This window comes from Rhinolophus sinicus, chromosome 5, assembly GCF_057876585.1.
Source record: "Rhinolophus sinicus isolate RSI-liver-muscle chromosome 5, RSI-T2T, whole genome shotgun sequence".
NCBI lineage: Eukaryota > Metazoa > Chordata > Mammalia > Chiroptera > Rhinolophidae > Rhinolophus > Rhinolophus sinicus.
Genome location: NC_142505.1, coordinates 57,669,926 through 57,684,007, shown reverse-complemented (window position 1 = coordinate 57,684,007; position 14,082 = coordinate 57,669,926). Strand labels below are relative to the sequence as shown.

Here is a 14,082-nt window from a genome sequence, read left to right as displayed (position 1 = left end):
GCTAGTTCCGGGCAAGTGTAGTGAACAGGAAAACAAGATCCCTGTTCCCGGGGGATATCCATGGAGCTACAAATTTACACATAAATTGAAGAAAGTCAGGGTGGGGGGCTTTAAAAAGAGTCCAGTGCTACAGAGTGACTAGTTGGTGGGGGAACAACATGTCTTTAGAGTGATCTGGGCAGGCACCGCGGAAGAGGTGACAGTTACGTGAGGGCCTTCACGAGAAGTCAGTTCTGCAAAGGACAGGGTTTTCCAGAGGGGGCTGGAATGAGCTTGCTGTACGTACGTTGGAGGAGGAGGAAGCCTGTAAGTGAGGCTGAAGCAGGGAAAGCCAGGAGCAGCACTGAGTCAGTGATTTTGGATAACCAAAGGGCCGTGAGGTCTGCATAAGGACTCTGCATCCTGCTAATAATGAAATTAAGCACAGAGTGACCCCATGTAGAGGCAAGTACACAATTATTGCTAGTCTGTGGGCAACAGTGGCCATTTTGTTCATGCCTTGCGTGAACGAAGACCCTGAAGAAAAATCTGAGATGAGAACGTTGACATTTCTCCTCTCTGGAGTGAGCAGTCCCACCCCCATGTCTGCCAGGGGAAGAGCTTAGGTGGAGGTAAAGCCCATGGTAGACCCTGCTTGAGCAACAGGAGGGCGGCAGGGTTAAAGGCATCCTGAGATTACCCAGGATGCAGAAGCACATAGGAGAGGGCAGGGTCACCTCCCAACGGAACTGAAGCTGCCCGTCTTCACCATTAACCCCCTCAGTAAAATAGGAGTCTCTTCACCTACAGGACTGTCTCAGAAATACTTGACTTTGGGCTTCTGAAAGTCAGGTTCAGGAAAACAGCATGTCTGAGAATTCGCAGCATTTGCTGACCCTAACTCCAATCCAGGGTGTGAGCAGAAAGCTGGGCACAGATCATTGGGCCGCCTATGTAGCTTTTGTTTCTACATGTGATTTTTGAAGAGTTTTACTCCCTCCTTACTAGCGTCCGTCTGCTCACACTACTCACTCATCATCTCAGGTTGCTACTCTCCTCTCCTCTCCACCTTCAGATTGGGGGCGTTCTGGAAGCTATTAGGCTGTTGTAAATCAGCTTTTGTGATGTGTACGTCAGAGATAAGCAGCAGGAAAGCAGGAGATGGAGGACTCGACTCCTCTTGCCCTGACAATTATCCCAATAATGAAATGAAAACACAATATGTGACTGGAAAGTACGCTGTTGGTCAGAATAGTTTCCTCATAGGCATATCCTACATTTACACGTGGCTCTCTGATGAGAACCTTGCTTTATTTTTACACCATTTTATTGAGGTATAACTTATGTAGGATAAAGCAAGTAAATATGGAAACTACACCTCAAGAAACTTTTACGTTTGTGCATCCTTTTATAATCATCACCGAGATGTAGATAAAGAACATTCCCAGTGCCCTAGGGGTTTTCCCTTCTACCCCCTCCCACTGTTCTGACCTCTGTCTCCACAGACAGCCTTAGCCTGTTCCTGAACTTCATACAAATGGAATCATGCAGCATGTACTCTCTTCTGTCTCTCAGCATTTTCTATGAGATTCATCTATGTTGTTGGATGTAGTTATTCATTCTATTGATGTGTAGTATTCCAGTAAATCAGTTTCCCAGCTGCGGCATTGATGTTCTGAGCTGGATAATTCTTCTTGTGGGGAGTGTTCCTTCTTGCGGGGACAGTGAGGTATTTAGCATCTCTCTGGCCTCTACCCACTAGGTAGGTGTTGGTAGCACCTCCTGCCCTTAATTGTCCCTGGAATTAAAAACCATCACATCATATAAATACACTACAATTTTTTAGAAGCTTTTAATTTGGAAATAATTTCAAACTTAGTGAAAAGTTGCAAAAATAGAGCACATAATACTCACAATACACCCTTTACCCAGATTCAGCTATTGTTACATTTTGCCTCCATGTGTTTTATCATTTTTCTTTCTCATACACAAAATTTATTTCTGAACCATTTGAGAGCAGGTTGCATCCACCTTGGTCATTTACCACTGTGTACTTCTGAGTGTATTTCCCAAGAACTGGATCTTCTCCAACACGATGATAATTATCAATTAACCACAGTCAAATTAGCATAATACATTTATCAATTGCCCATAACCCAATTTTTGTCAGTTGATCAACAATTATCCTTTATAGCATTTATTTTCACTACAGAGCAGGTTCCAGTCCAGGATCAGGTATTGTATATATTTGCCTTAGTATCTTTCAATCTAGAACATTCCCTCAGCCTTTCATTGTCTTTTATGATACTGAATTTTTTTTTAAAGAATACAGTCTCTTTTCTTATTAACAGAACATTCCTCACTTGAAGGTTTGTCTAATCTTTCCTCCTGAATACATTCAGGATATGTATTCTTGACTGAAAGACTACATGAGTGGTACTGTGTCCTTCTTAGAATGTCCCATCTGGAAGCACGTGAGGTCCAGTGGCACCTCGTCAATGATGGGAAGTGTGATCTCCACTGTATAGTTACTAAGTTTTCCCTTGCAGCTAATAAGCTATATGCGGGGAAACATTTAACACCATGCAGGTATTATGCTCCCCCATCAAATTTTACTCCCCAAATTTAGCATACTTTGACTCTGGCATGAGTCTTTACCTACAATGGATAAAAAATGATCTTCCAGATCCAGCATTCCTTCTCTATGCTCTCACTCTGCTTAGCACTCCACTATATACAAGAACCCACTCTTTCCCCCCATTTATTTATTGATGTTTTTATCTGTTTTCAGTATGGAGTCATGAATTCCTTTCCCCCCCCAGTGGTTTATAAATCATTACTGGTTTAAATGCTCAAATTGCTCAGCTATGGCTAGTGGGAGCCCCTTGAAGTTGGGCCCTGTGTTTTTCTGACAAACACCATCAACTTTTATTTTTTAACATTTCCTTACTTTTTGGCATAACAAGATAGATGTTCCAGGCTCACCTCTTACCTTCCCTTCTGTGGTCCTAGAATCGGCCATTTCTCCAGAGTCCTAGTTCCTTTTAATGGGGAATGACAGAAAGTATTGCAATATATTTATCCATTTACCTGTTAATTGACATTTGAATTGTTTCTAGTTCTGTGCTACTCTAAAGAAAGCTTGTCTGAATACCCTTGTACATTATTTTAATACCTTTGTACATTTCTGCTGGGTATATACTCAGAAGTGGTGATGTGATGAAAAGTCAGAATCTCCACTCTGGTTATGTACCCAACAGAAATGAATACATAAGCCCATAAAAAAAGGACACAGATATTCAATGAAACTACTTTCATAATGTGTGAGTATGTATATATGGAGCTTTAGTAGATACTGCTAAGTAGTTGTTCAAAGTGCTCATAACATTCATTTTGTCCGAGGAGCAGAAGTCATTGGCCCCAGTAGGTGGGGAGAAGTAACCAGTGACAGGGGACATCATGGGCCATTGCAATCCAAAGACATGTTGTCTGTGAGCAGAAATAGCTTGCTCATCCTTTCAACAGATAATGAATGGAAAAAACTGAGATTTTGCCACCTGGTCCACTCTTAAGCCTCTCTTTTCAGAGCTGCTCTAAGACGGGCAAAATGGAAGCTACCAAAGCCAAGGATCTCCCACGACCTTCAAACCTGTTTTCATCTCAGAGATCCCAGGGACAGCACTTAGGGAATGCAGGTCCATTGCCAGGGGCACCTGCTGTTAGTGAGCATTAGGGTCACTGCTTTGTTTTAACAATGCGTCCCCGAGGGAAGGAGGAGACCCGCAGAGTCCCACTCCCATCTCCGGGCTGATGGGGGCCCACTTAGAACACTGGAACAATTACTTAACAGTCTCTACATCCGGGGACTCAGTTTTCAAGACATTTGAGAACAGGGGCTGAGGGACAGCAGGGCCCTCGGGAAACTGCCAGAAGCTAACAGGAAAGTAGGAAAGTGAACTGGTCCAGTATCGTGGGATGAGGTTCTAGGCTCAGTGTTGCCAGGAAGTGTTTGGGCGTGGCCTGGCCTCTTAGAGCTTAAAGTTTCCGCATCCAAAATATCTGTTCTACATAGCTTATAGTACATCATTAGAATCGAAGAGGCAATTGAAACTCTCTTTAAATCGGAATTCTAAACAGAGGAAACATCATACACAAGATACACAGTGGGCTCTTAGTAACTTTGATGAGCCGTTCTAGGAATTAACTCATAAAATGCATCTCTGTGGATGCATTTTAACCAAGTGTCCCCTCTAGGTGGACATTGCCCCACTGTGCAGTGGGGAGAGCCCTCCTACACCCTCTCTGAGAGAGCCTTTGTGCAGCGTCGAAACATATGGGCAGTGACCCCTGAATAGCTGATGGACAGCAAGAGTGACCCCCACTGCTGCACATTTGTATTAACCTCCATGGTCCTCTTCTCTCCACCTCCCCTCCCCCACCCCACCCCCCACAGGCCTCTCAGCCGACGGTGGCGCCAAGCGCCAGGAGCACCTCTCCCGGTTTTCTATGCCTGACCTCAGCAAAGACTCTGGAATGAATGTCTCCGAGAAGCTGAGTAACATGGGCACACTTAACTCGTCCATGCAGTTCCGCAGTGCAGAGTCAGTTCGCAGCCTGCTCTCGGCCCAGCAGTACCAGGAGATGGAGGGGAACCTCCACCAGCTCGGCAACCCCATTGGGTATAGAGACCTGCAGTCCCGCGGAAGGATGCATCAGAGCTTTGATTTTGACGGGGGGATGGCAGGCAGCAAGCTGCCAGGGCAGGAGGGCGTAAGGATCCAGCCCATGAGCGAACGCACCCGGAGAAGAAGTACTTCCCGCGAGGACACCCGCCGCTTCCGACCTCACCGGTCCAGGCGTTCCCGACGCTCTCGCTCGGACAACGCCCTCCATCTGGCCAGCGAGCGCGAGGCCATCTCTCGGTTGAAAGAAAGACCGCCACTACGAGCCAGGGAGGACTATGACCAATTCATGCGCCAGCGGAGCTTCCAGGAGAGCCTGGGCCAGGGGTCCCGGAGGGACCTGTACGGCCAGTGCCCGAGGACTGTGTCGGATCTGGCTTTGCAGAATGCCTTTGGGGAGCGATGGGGACCCTACTTTACCGAGTATGATTGGTGTTCCACCTGCTCCTCCTCCTCAGAATCTGACAACGAGGGCTATTTCCTAGGAGAACCGATACCCCAGCCAGCCCGCCTGCGATACGTCACAAGCGACGAGCTTCTGCACAAATACAGCTCTTACGGCCTCCCGAAGTCGTCCACGTTAGGGGGCAGGGGACAGTTGCACAGCAGGAAAAGACAAAAGAGCAAAAACTGTATCATTTCTTAATCTGATTGGGGTTAGGGAATGGGGAAAGATGGGAGCTAAGAATGTAAATTCAGAAACTTGCACTGTTTTAAATTTTAAAGCGCTTTTTGGGGTGGTTACTGGGGGAGAAAAAGGGAAGTGCTCTCAGTTGATGAAGGCAAGGTTACAGATTGACTCAATAGGTAGTCACAGTTCTTGGCATGTTGAATATTATTTGCACATTTCACTTTGGAAACGCTGTAGACTCGGAGGCCAGGGTTGGGCGCCCCTCCCGTCAGTGTGTTGAGTTGCCGCTCTCAAGATGGCAAATTGTTTCCCGCTCGCTTACGTCCTCTCTGGTTCTCTTACTGTTAGGGCCCCTTTTCCAGTAAGTAATTTGTTTATTAGCCAGGACCCAAGACTAAGTTATTTACATGTCCATTGTAAATGCAATGTAAATGAGAGTTCTGATAAAATATTTTTGTATTTTGTAATATGAAAGGAATTTCTATATCGTAGGCCTCAGCGAAGACGTGCATGCACACCCAGCCTTGTCTTTGAGTGATACTCAGAGGTGGTCCGGGACCACCTGGCTTTCTTTCTTTTTTCTATACAAATTTGTTACATGTCAGTGAGACCTTTTTCAAAGGAGTTTATTCAATTAGGCTTTTTGTGGCTAAAAAACAAAAACAATTAACTATTATACCCAAAGCATTTTGTGCTCTATTCCTTCTTAAGGAGCCATCCTTATGTCCATTCCCACCCTCAATAGAATCTATTCTCTACAAAGTGATAGTAATTTTTTAAAATAACAAACATAGCTTTTGCCAATTAGCGAAACCAATCAGTGTCAGTAAAGTTCTGTGAGAAACACCATCCCTTCTGGGAACCCCAAAGTTGCTTACTATTGGTCTCTCCTTTGGGGAAAATAAAAGTGACTGTGAGTGGTGCTGTCGTGTGATGTCGGCATGACGTTGTTTTGAATGTGGCATTCTTTTCTGGTGCTCATGTTTCCTGGATTATATTATCTGCTTTCCTTTACCAAGGCAGACAGAACAGCTGCCTTAGCCTGACAACCGCTTGTCCTCAGTGCAAATGAACTTAGGTGCAGGAAGGTTCTGGTGGGGCTCTGGGAGTGTGCTAGAGTATATGTTATGCATGGAGGAGAGAATATGAAGGAAGGTCAGGGCGAAGAAGAACTTCTGGAAATGAACTGGAGGAGAGGTGACAGCCGCCTTGAAGAGCCCCAGTCCAGTGCTTGTGGAAAGAATTGGGTTTAACGCACTCCACAACCAGAGTATCTCAGTGACCCAGAAAGGTTGAGCTGCTCAGGAGGTTTCAGTATAAGGGTCTTAAAAAACAAATGTTGTTGAAAGGAGGATTTCCATCTTGAACTTCGGGGGACATTGGTCAGACAGAAAATGGGCTCAAAGTGAGTTTGCTTCAAGAAGACATTTAACGGTTGTGTTGTTTATAGTAAAATAAAACTTCCTACCTTGCTTCAGTTAAAAATGAAGCGCTTGCTGTTTCTTCCATTCTCCTCCTCCCCTTAATGGATCGTGGCAGTTGAAATACTCCATCGCAGGACCCACCTGTAGTGAGATATCCTGTTGGTGTAGTGCACAGTGTATCTCAGCGGCATCTGCCATGGTGAGGTGAGCGTGGTCTCTTTTCAGTGTAGTAGTTAATATTTTCTAGTATTTTTTTATGGAGAGAATGTGAAAAGTGGCTTTTCAGACACCATGCCAAATGGGTCTGGGGAAAGGATGGCTGTAAAGGATGTGGAAATGGCACTCCATTCAGGATGTATTAAAATAATTTGCTTTTCAGGTATTAATATGACATTTGTCATTGTCACTGATTTTTTAAAAAGCAATGCAAATGTTGGTTGTGGCTGTTTTCCGCATGCTACCTTCATATCTAAGTGCTTCATTAATTATCCAAGTATAGTAAGTCTGTAAACTGCTTGGCAAACTGATTTTAAGAAATAATGTGCAACACCACACTACTAAAGTGGCAGGTTTCTGGTAGAAATTGGGCTAGTCCAATTTGGAGTTTTGAGTTTCTTGATTGAGGATAAAAAGGCATTTTGGAAAAAGAAAAGCGTCGATCACTTAACCTAGCAAAAAGCTGAAAATAATGTAGGTCCTCTGTGGCCTGGAATCCAATAAAAGTAATTCTCCTAGTAAATGCTGCTTTCTAACTCTGTCCTTTGCAGAGTACCTTTTGCATTTCCCAGATGAGGCTTTAACCACCACCAGCAGAAAGAAGGTGGCCTAGAAACTGATCCATAGTAACCAGTACCCAGAGGGGTTAGAGGAATGAGCAGTTTCAGATCTGGTCGCTCAGGGAGCATCCAGCATCCAAGCTGGGCCGAGCTTGAGATTTAATGAGGTACAAGCCTCTGTCAAATTGTCTACCCCTCCATCTGTTCCACCACTGCAGGTGTCCTCTCCCCACGCCACATGCAGTCAGCTGCCTTACAGAACGCCCAGGGAGGACAGCTGAGTCCTCACAATGAGGATGGGAGTTCCACTTGTTGGTGATCACTTACACGCAACATCCCAGAATCCCATTCCCCCAAATTCAGTGCATTCTTTTCTGAGGCAAGAACTTTCCCTGACTCCTCCACCATAGCCATGAGTTCTTCTTGGCCAAGTTTCGCCTGTGAGTGGGGCCCACACTCATCTCTTCTTAGATCATCACTTCATATCCAGTAGACTGTGTTTATAGAGGTCATCTTTTCCCAGTTTCCTCTCTGCTCTACTGCCTTGGGATTTTTTTTGTTTTTCTACCTCCCCTCATATGGGTCTTCTTGTCTTTTGGTTAACACCACAGCTTTAGAGTTCAGTTCCTGTCCTACTGCGCCTCAGTTCAGTGGCAAAGACCTGGCTCTTTCCCAAGAAGGAGAGGTCATTGACAGTTTCCTGAACGGCCCTGCCAATGCTACCACTCTTGATACTGTGAACAGGTTTCTTAGCAGGCTGATAGCATTGAGCGTGACATTTAGGTACCCTTCCTTCTGTCATATAGTTCTGGGGACTCTACCAAGGTGAATCAGTGAGGGAAACCAGAACTGGGCTTCTTGGTTTTGCATGTGTTCAAAGGGGGAGAATCCCTAGGGTTGGTGGTTGGACACCTTTCCACATTCACCTTCTGTTCTCTAGTCCTTCCTTTCTACCCTCGGCCAGCTCAGTGACCAAACAATTTTGTATTTCTAATATGGGACCTGGAGGCAGCTCTTTCTCATCCTCTTTCCCCTTTCTGTAGGATGCTCCTGCACTACAACAAGATTATATTTCCTTCTCCTCCTGCAGCAACTTTCTGCTTCTTGGGTACCACTAGCCAGTTTCGGTGGGGACCAGTGATGACATATATGTAGCACATGCTCTGCCATCCTGCAACCTGGGCAGATATAACCGATGTGTCACTGTAAACTTTCCAGAGAACGTGGATACAGCCTCAGAAATCTTGCAACGCTCCAACCAGCCAGAGCCAGTTGATCAGAACTAAACTTATTTGTCTGATAACAAATCTTATTTGTAATCTGATTTTTATTTGTCTTCCCACTCTGGGCTCTTTGACCATTGGCCAAAAATAGTACAGCAGCCATTTAGAAAGCATCATTCATAAATAATTGAGACTCCAATTCCCATCTCCCCAGATCGTGGATGCTAACAGGATCTGACTTCTTTAAGCTAAACGAAGACAAATCTCTTTGACCTCCTTTTCCCTTTTTGTGTTCTTGGCAGCCTCTGTTCATCCTTTTGCAGAGGTCAGATAAGAGTCCATCTTACTATTCATTTAATCCCACCTTTTAACGAGAAATAACACAAATATTAAATTCCAAAGAGAAGTGCTCTTTGTGTATTTCTGTCTAACAGAAACCAGATGTTAACACCTAAGAAGGAGAGTCTGTCTATGACAAAGGGAAGTTGAAGGTGGAGCCAGCTATCTGAATATTTCATGCCAGAAGAGTTGCTATTAGCAAGCAACTGTTTAGCACCTTTGTGGCTTTGAAATGGGCTCTGCGGACAGCATTCCAGGTACAGGACTCAGCCAAGCCTCCTCTGCTGATTTGAAGACAGTTTCAGATTGCTACCTTTTGAGGTATATTTCTTTAAGCACAAGAGAAGTAGAAATGAGGAGGGTTGTGCTTTGCCTCCAGTGGTTGGTTCCTCGGGGACCTCAGCAGACACCAATGCTTGTATGTCTGACCACTTGGAAGCAGCCACCAAGGTTAGGATCAAGAAAGGATTTGATTCTTTTTCCATTTTCTCATAATAGTAGCCCGGTCAACACAAGACTCATAAAACATGACTCACTGTTGGGAGCTAAACTATTTTATAAGCTTACTTCCTGCTGACAAAACTAGCTTCCCTCAAGGGGAATAAAAAGAAGGCAGGGAAAGTCATGTAATGTTAGGACTTCTGTGATTTAGAGATAACGAATCCGTAGGATAGAAAAAAATTATCTTGTTCTATCCTGAGACATCCTTTCACCCTACTGGGCTTTTGGCCGTCGATGTTCAATAGGTCACTGGCCAACCTTTTCTAAAATTTTCAGAGCTAATTACTCACCAACAAGGTCTGTTCTCAAGTCCTTTCTGGTTGATTTCTATATATTCCCAGAAAGCATTTTGGTTCTATCATGGACCCTGACTTAACACTCTAAGGCCAATGAGTCCTCTGTTTTCCTTAGCAAATTAGAACTTTGGCAGTTTTCCTTCTCCTAAACACATTCTTTCCTGTACAGGATTGCTTTGCCCATCTCCTGATTTAATTCTAAGTAATTAAACAAAACCTCAGAGGTCCTGAGAAGGTGAGGCAGGCCAGAGTCTGTGCTGTGTGTCGAACGTCGAGCTGTTTGTTAAGAAGGTCTACAACAGGCCTTTGGTGTAGGCTCTGCCAGAGACTGTTGTGAACACTTTGCTTGAGATCTGTGCCCTGTAAAATGGATATGATGTTTTACTGATGTCTGTAATACATTTGTAAACTTCCAATAAAATTTGAATAAAAGAAATGTTGCCATTCTTCTCAGTCCTCCCTCGCTTTCCAGATTTTTAAAAATCTTTGCCTTTTAGCATCTCAACAGAGAAGAGAGAGACTACACATGTCAGGAGATGAGATTTACTATAGAGATGAACCTAATTAGTTGAATCAGAATTTCGCAACCTCAGCATCACTGACTTTTGTGCCAGTTTATTTGTTGTAGCAGAGACTGTCCTGTGCTTTGCAGGATGTTTAGTAGCATCTCTGACCTCTTCCCACCAGATGCAAGTAGCACCCTTGCCCCGAGTTGTGACAACCAAAAATATGATCCATACATCACACCCATTAGGATGGCTACTATCAAAAAACAAAACACAAAATAACAAGTGTGGGCGAGGATGTGAAGAAATGGGAACCCTGTGCACTTCTGATGGCAATGTAATATGGTACAGCCTCGTGGAACACAGCAGTTCTTCAAAAAAATAGAATTATCATGTGATCCAGCAATTCTATTAGTATATACCCAAATAATTGAAAGCAAGGCCTCAAAGATGTTTGTACTCCCATGTTTATAGCGACGTTATTCACAATAGCTAAAAGGAGGAAGCAACACAAATTGGTGTATGAACGGATAAAGAAAACGTGTTCTATGTATACAATGGAATATTATTCAGTCTTCAAAAGGAAGGAAATTTTGACACATGCTGCAACATGGATGAACCTTGAGGACATTATGCTAAATGAAACGAGCCAGTCATAAGAAGACAAATGCTGTATAATTCCACTTACAGGAGGTACAAAGAGTAGCCAAATTTGTAGGTTGTTGCCAGGGGCAGGGGGTTGAAGAGAATAGGGAGACGTGTGACAGTTTTTCAAGATTAAAATTCTGGAAATTGGTTGCACAACAGTGTGAATGTGTTTACTGAACTGTACACTTAAAAATGGTAAATTTTATGTTATCTTTATTTTACCTCAATTTAAAATTAGTATCACCATCCATAGCTGATTGTCCCCTGGGAACAAAAAATCATCTCTGGTGAGAACCACTCATTTAAATGCTGTGCCTTCTTAGCATCTCTGTCCCTTGAGTATTCTTGGAACTGACTCCTATCCAGGCCACACAGTTAAGTTTCAGTTATTAGCAGGAATTAAAACCAGCAGATGACCCTAAAATATTTGTATTTGCTTTTAAGCAAATAGTAAGTGGGCTGTTTAGAGAGTTATATGCACAGCTGTGTTCTGGTTAGGATGGCATTAATATCGTCTGGAAGCCAGAACCAAAGCAGCATGAAAATTGGATTTTCCCACATCTGATCTACAACATTTAGGAGCTGCTGGATACGGTAGTATCATTTATTCATTTATTCAAACATTTATTCAGAGCCTGCTCTATGTCAGGCACTGTTCTAGGTGCTTGGAAAATAGCAATGCACAAAACAAACAAATCTTCCTACCCTAAAGGAGCTTACAAGTTGACTTTGTACCAGGCAAGAAATTCGGAACAGCAAATATTCTCACTTAACCATGAGGACTTGGGATTTGGAGATGAGTTATTTTACTCGCAGGCCTTCTGAGAGCCTTGGAATGAAGACTTACGTCGTGCTGAAATGGCAATTACGTGCCATGCCGGTTCTGCACACAGACCCTTGTGGAAAGCATGGCCATCAGGCAGCCATGGTTTTACTAGTTGACCCCCTCTTCCTCCTCCTCAGCCAAAGTGACTCGCATCAAGAATGGCACTAGCCACCTAACACAACACAGTAACCTGGACCAATCAGATTCCCTCTCTCAACCTTAAAAACCAAGGAATTCCGAGAGAACGGGGCATTTGGCAGTGGAAAATGAAGCTAAGAGGATGTGTAGGAAGAACAGCTAGGAGGTAAAGTTCAGCCCGCAAGCATCCTGGTAACATGAGGGGTGAAGAAGCAGAAGTGATGAGTGAGCAGACGCTCAGGCTGAGAACAGGTCCAGGAACAAAGATGGATGTGAGCACCGAGAGATCTGAAATGGCCCAGAGGAGCTGGTCCCAGGACTTCCTCACCTGCAAACAGATTCCAGTTCCTGCTCTGGAGGTACTCTTCTAGGATTACCTGTGAGTTTGGTCCTTCACACACCTCTTCCCCATTATGCTTATGTATTAGTACACTAGACACCCACATAAACTCTTAGTTGCACTCAAGTGTTCCTTGCCACCCTAATTAAAGCATATGGAAGATGAATTCTCAATACCAGCCACCACACCTCTTTTTTGCCCCACTTCCTCTTGAGCAACTTAATCCCATCTCAACCATTTACTAGTTGTATCATCTTGGGAGATACCCGCATCTTCTCTAGGCCTCAGTTTTTATCTGAGAGAAATGGGGAACAATAGAGTTGTGTAGATTTACTGGAATAATGCATGTAAATCCCTTAGTGCTGTGTCTCCCACTGTAAGAGCTCAAAACACATGATCTGTTGCTGCTGCTGCTGCTGCTGCTGCTGCTGATGATGATGATGATGATGATTTCTATCCCATCCAAAGATAAAGGGTGGCAGGAACTAGATATCATTGGTCTAAGAGTGTTCATTGTCTTGTCTTTGAATGTCAGCATTAACTAATGGTTAGAGACATCCCCGAAAGGCCTGAATCTTTATTACAACACATATAAGAAATGTCTGCAAAGCGTATTAAACAATGAAAATCTCCTGGTCCTGCCCACAGAGGTTATGGTTCAGGGGATCTGGGAAAAAAACTCAGAATCTGTGTTTTTAACAAGGCCTTCCATTGCATTCTGATCTAACTGGTTTGAGGATCACAGTTCAAGAAATTCTGCCTTAGCATTTGTTTGTTTTTTTCCAAATATCTGGGAAAAACAAAACACACCAAAAACCTGTCTCCCAGTTCCACTCACTTCAGGAGAATCTGATAACAAGTCCATTGGTCAGGATGGAGAGATCTGAGCCTGGGGGTTATAACGCAATTCTGAGGACCTGAGGTATATTCACTTCATCACAGGAGTAACAGTCTTCAAAAGAAAGAAATGTCATTTGACTTTAATTTTTCTTGAGTGACATAGATCACTACTGCACTAGAAGATGGTGGGCTTATTGCAAAACACAGTCTCACAATTGTGTGTGGACTTGAGAATTGCTACTTTGGGCTCATAGCCAATGGCTTTCACACATCAAAATTACCTAGTTAGATTATTTAAAATCCAGAGCCCCTGGCACCTTAGAAAATCTGATTCAGGAGTGTCCAGCAGGGTAAGGAAAACTGCATTTTTTATAAGGATCCAGGGAAATGAGACCACCTTTGGAGGAAAGCTTCTCTGAGCCTCATTGACCGTGGGAAATCCTTCATCTTCTCTCTGAGCCCCTATGTGCTAAATGCAGTCCAGCTCGTGGTATCGCACGTCAGTCTGGAAGGGTCTGCTTCTCAAATGTTCACCTACCATATGTGCAAAGTAGATACTGGTTTACTTCTGACCTCTGACCTATAATGAAACATTAGCCCCTTTGGAAAGCCCAGGCTAGTGTAACTTCTACACACAGCTTATTTGTCTGAGAGAGATGTTGAGACAAGAACCCAAGGTGGAAATCTTATCAGAAGACACAACAGATAAATAATCAAAGACAAACACAGGCTCCAATTTGGGGGGACATGGTTAAGCCATTAAATGACACAGTCTTATCCAGCAGAAAAAGAGATGAGGTCAGAGCTTTCTCAGTAAGATACTAGCAGTTACTTGTGTCCCTGCTAGGTTGTTGATTCTAGACATAAAACAAATCATCAGGTTTCATGGAAGGCTTTGTGCCATTAGCACACAAGTTAGCAAACAGATGACAC

At 43.8% G+C, this 14,082-nt stretch overlaps 1 protein-coding gene across 5 annotated transcripts in view; it reads left to right on the top strand.

Annotated features, from left to right (window-relative positions):
- The window catches only part of PRICKLE2 (prickle planar cell polarity protein 2), a 342,670-nt gene extending 332,366 nt beyond the window's left edge, over positions 1-10,304 (top strand). For all 5 annotated transcript variants that reach the window (XM_074313240.2, XM_074313239.2, XM_019728352.3 and 2 more), the window contains one exon: positions 4,433-10,304. In XM_074313240.2, the coding sequence (XP_074169341.2) occupies positions 4,433-5,307 (875 nt within the window). In that variant the 3' untranslated portion in view covers positions 5,308-10,304. The remainder of the gene's footprint in view (positions 1-4,432) is intronic.
- The last annotated feature ends 3,778 nt before the right edge of the window (positions 10,305-14,082 follow it).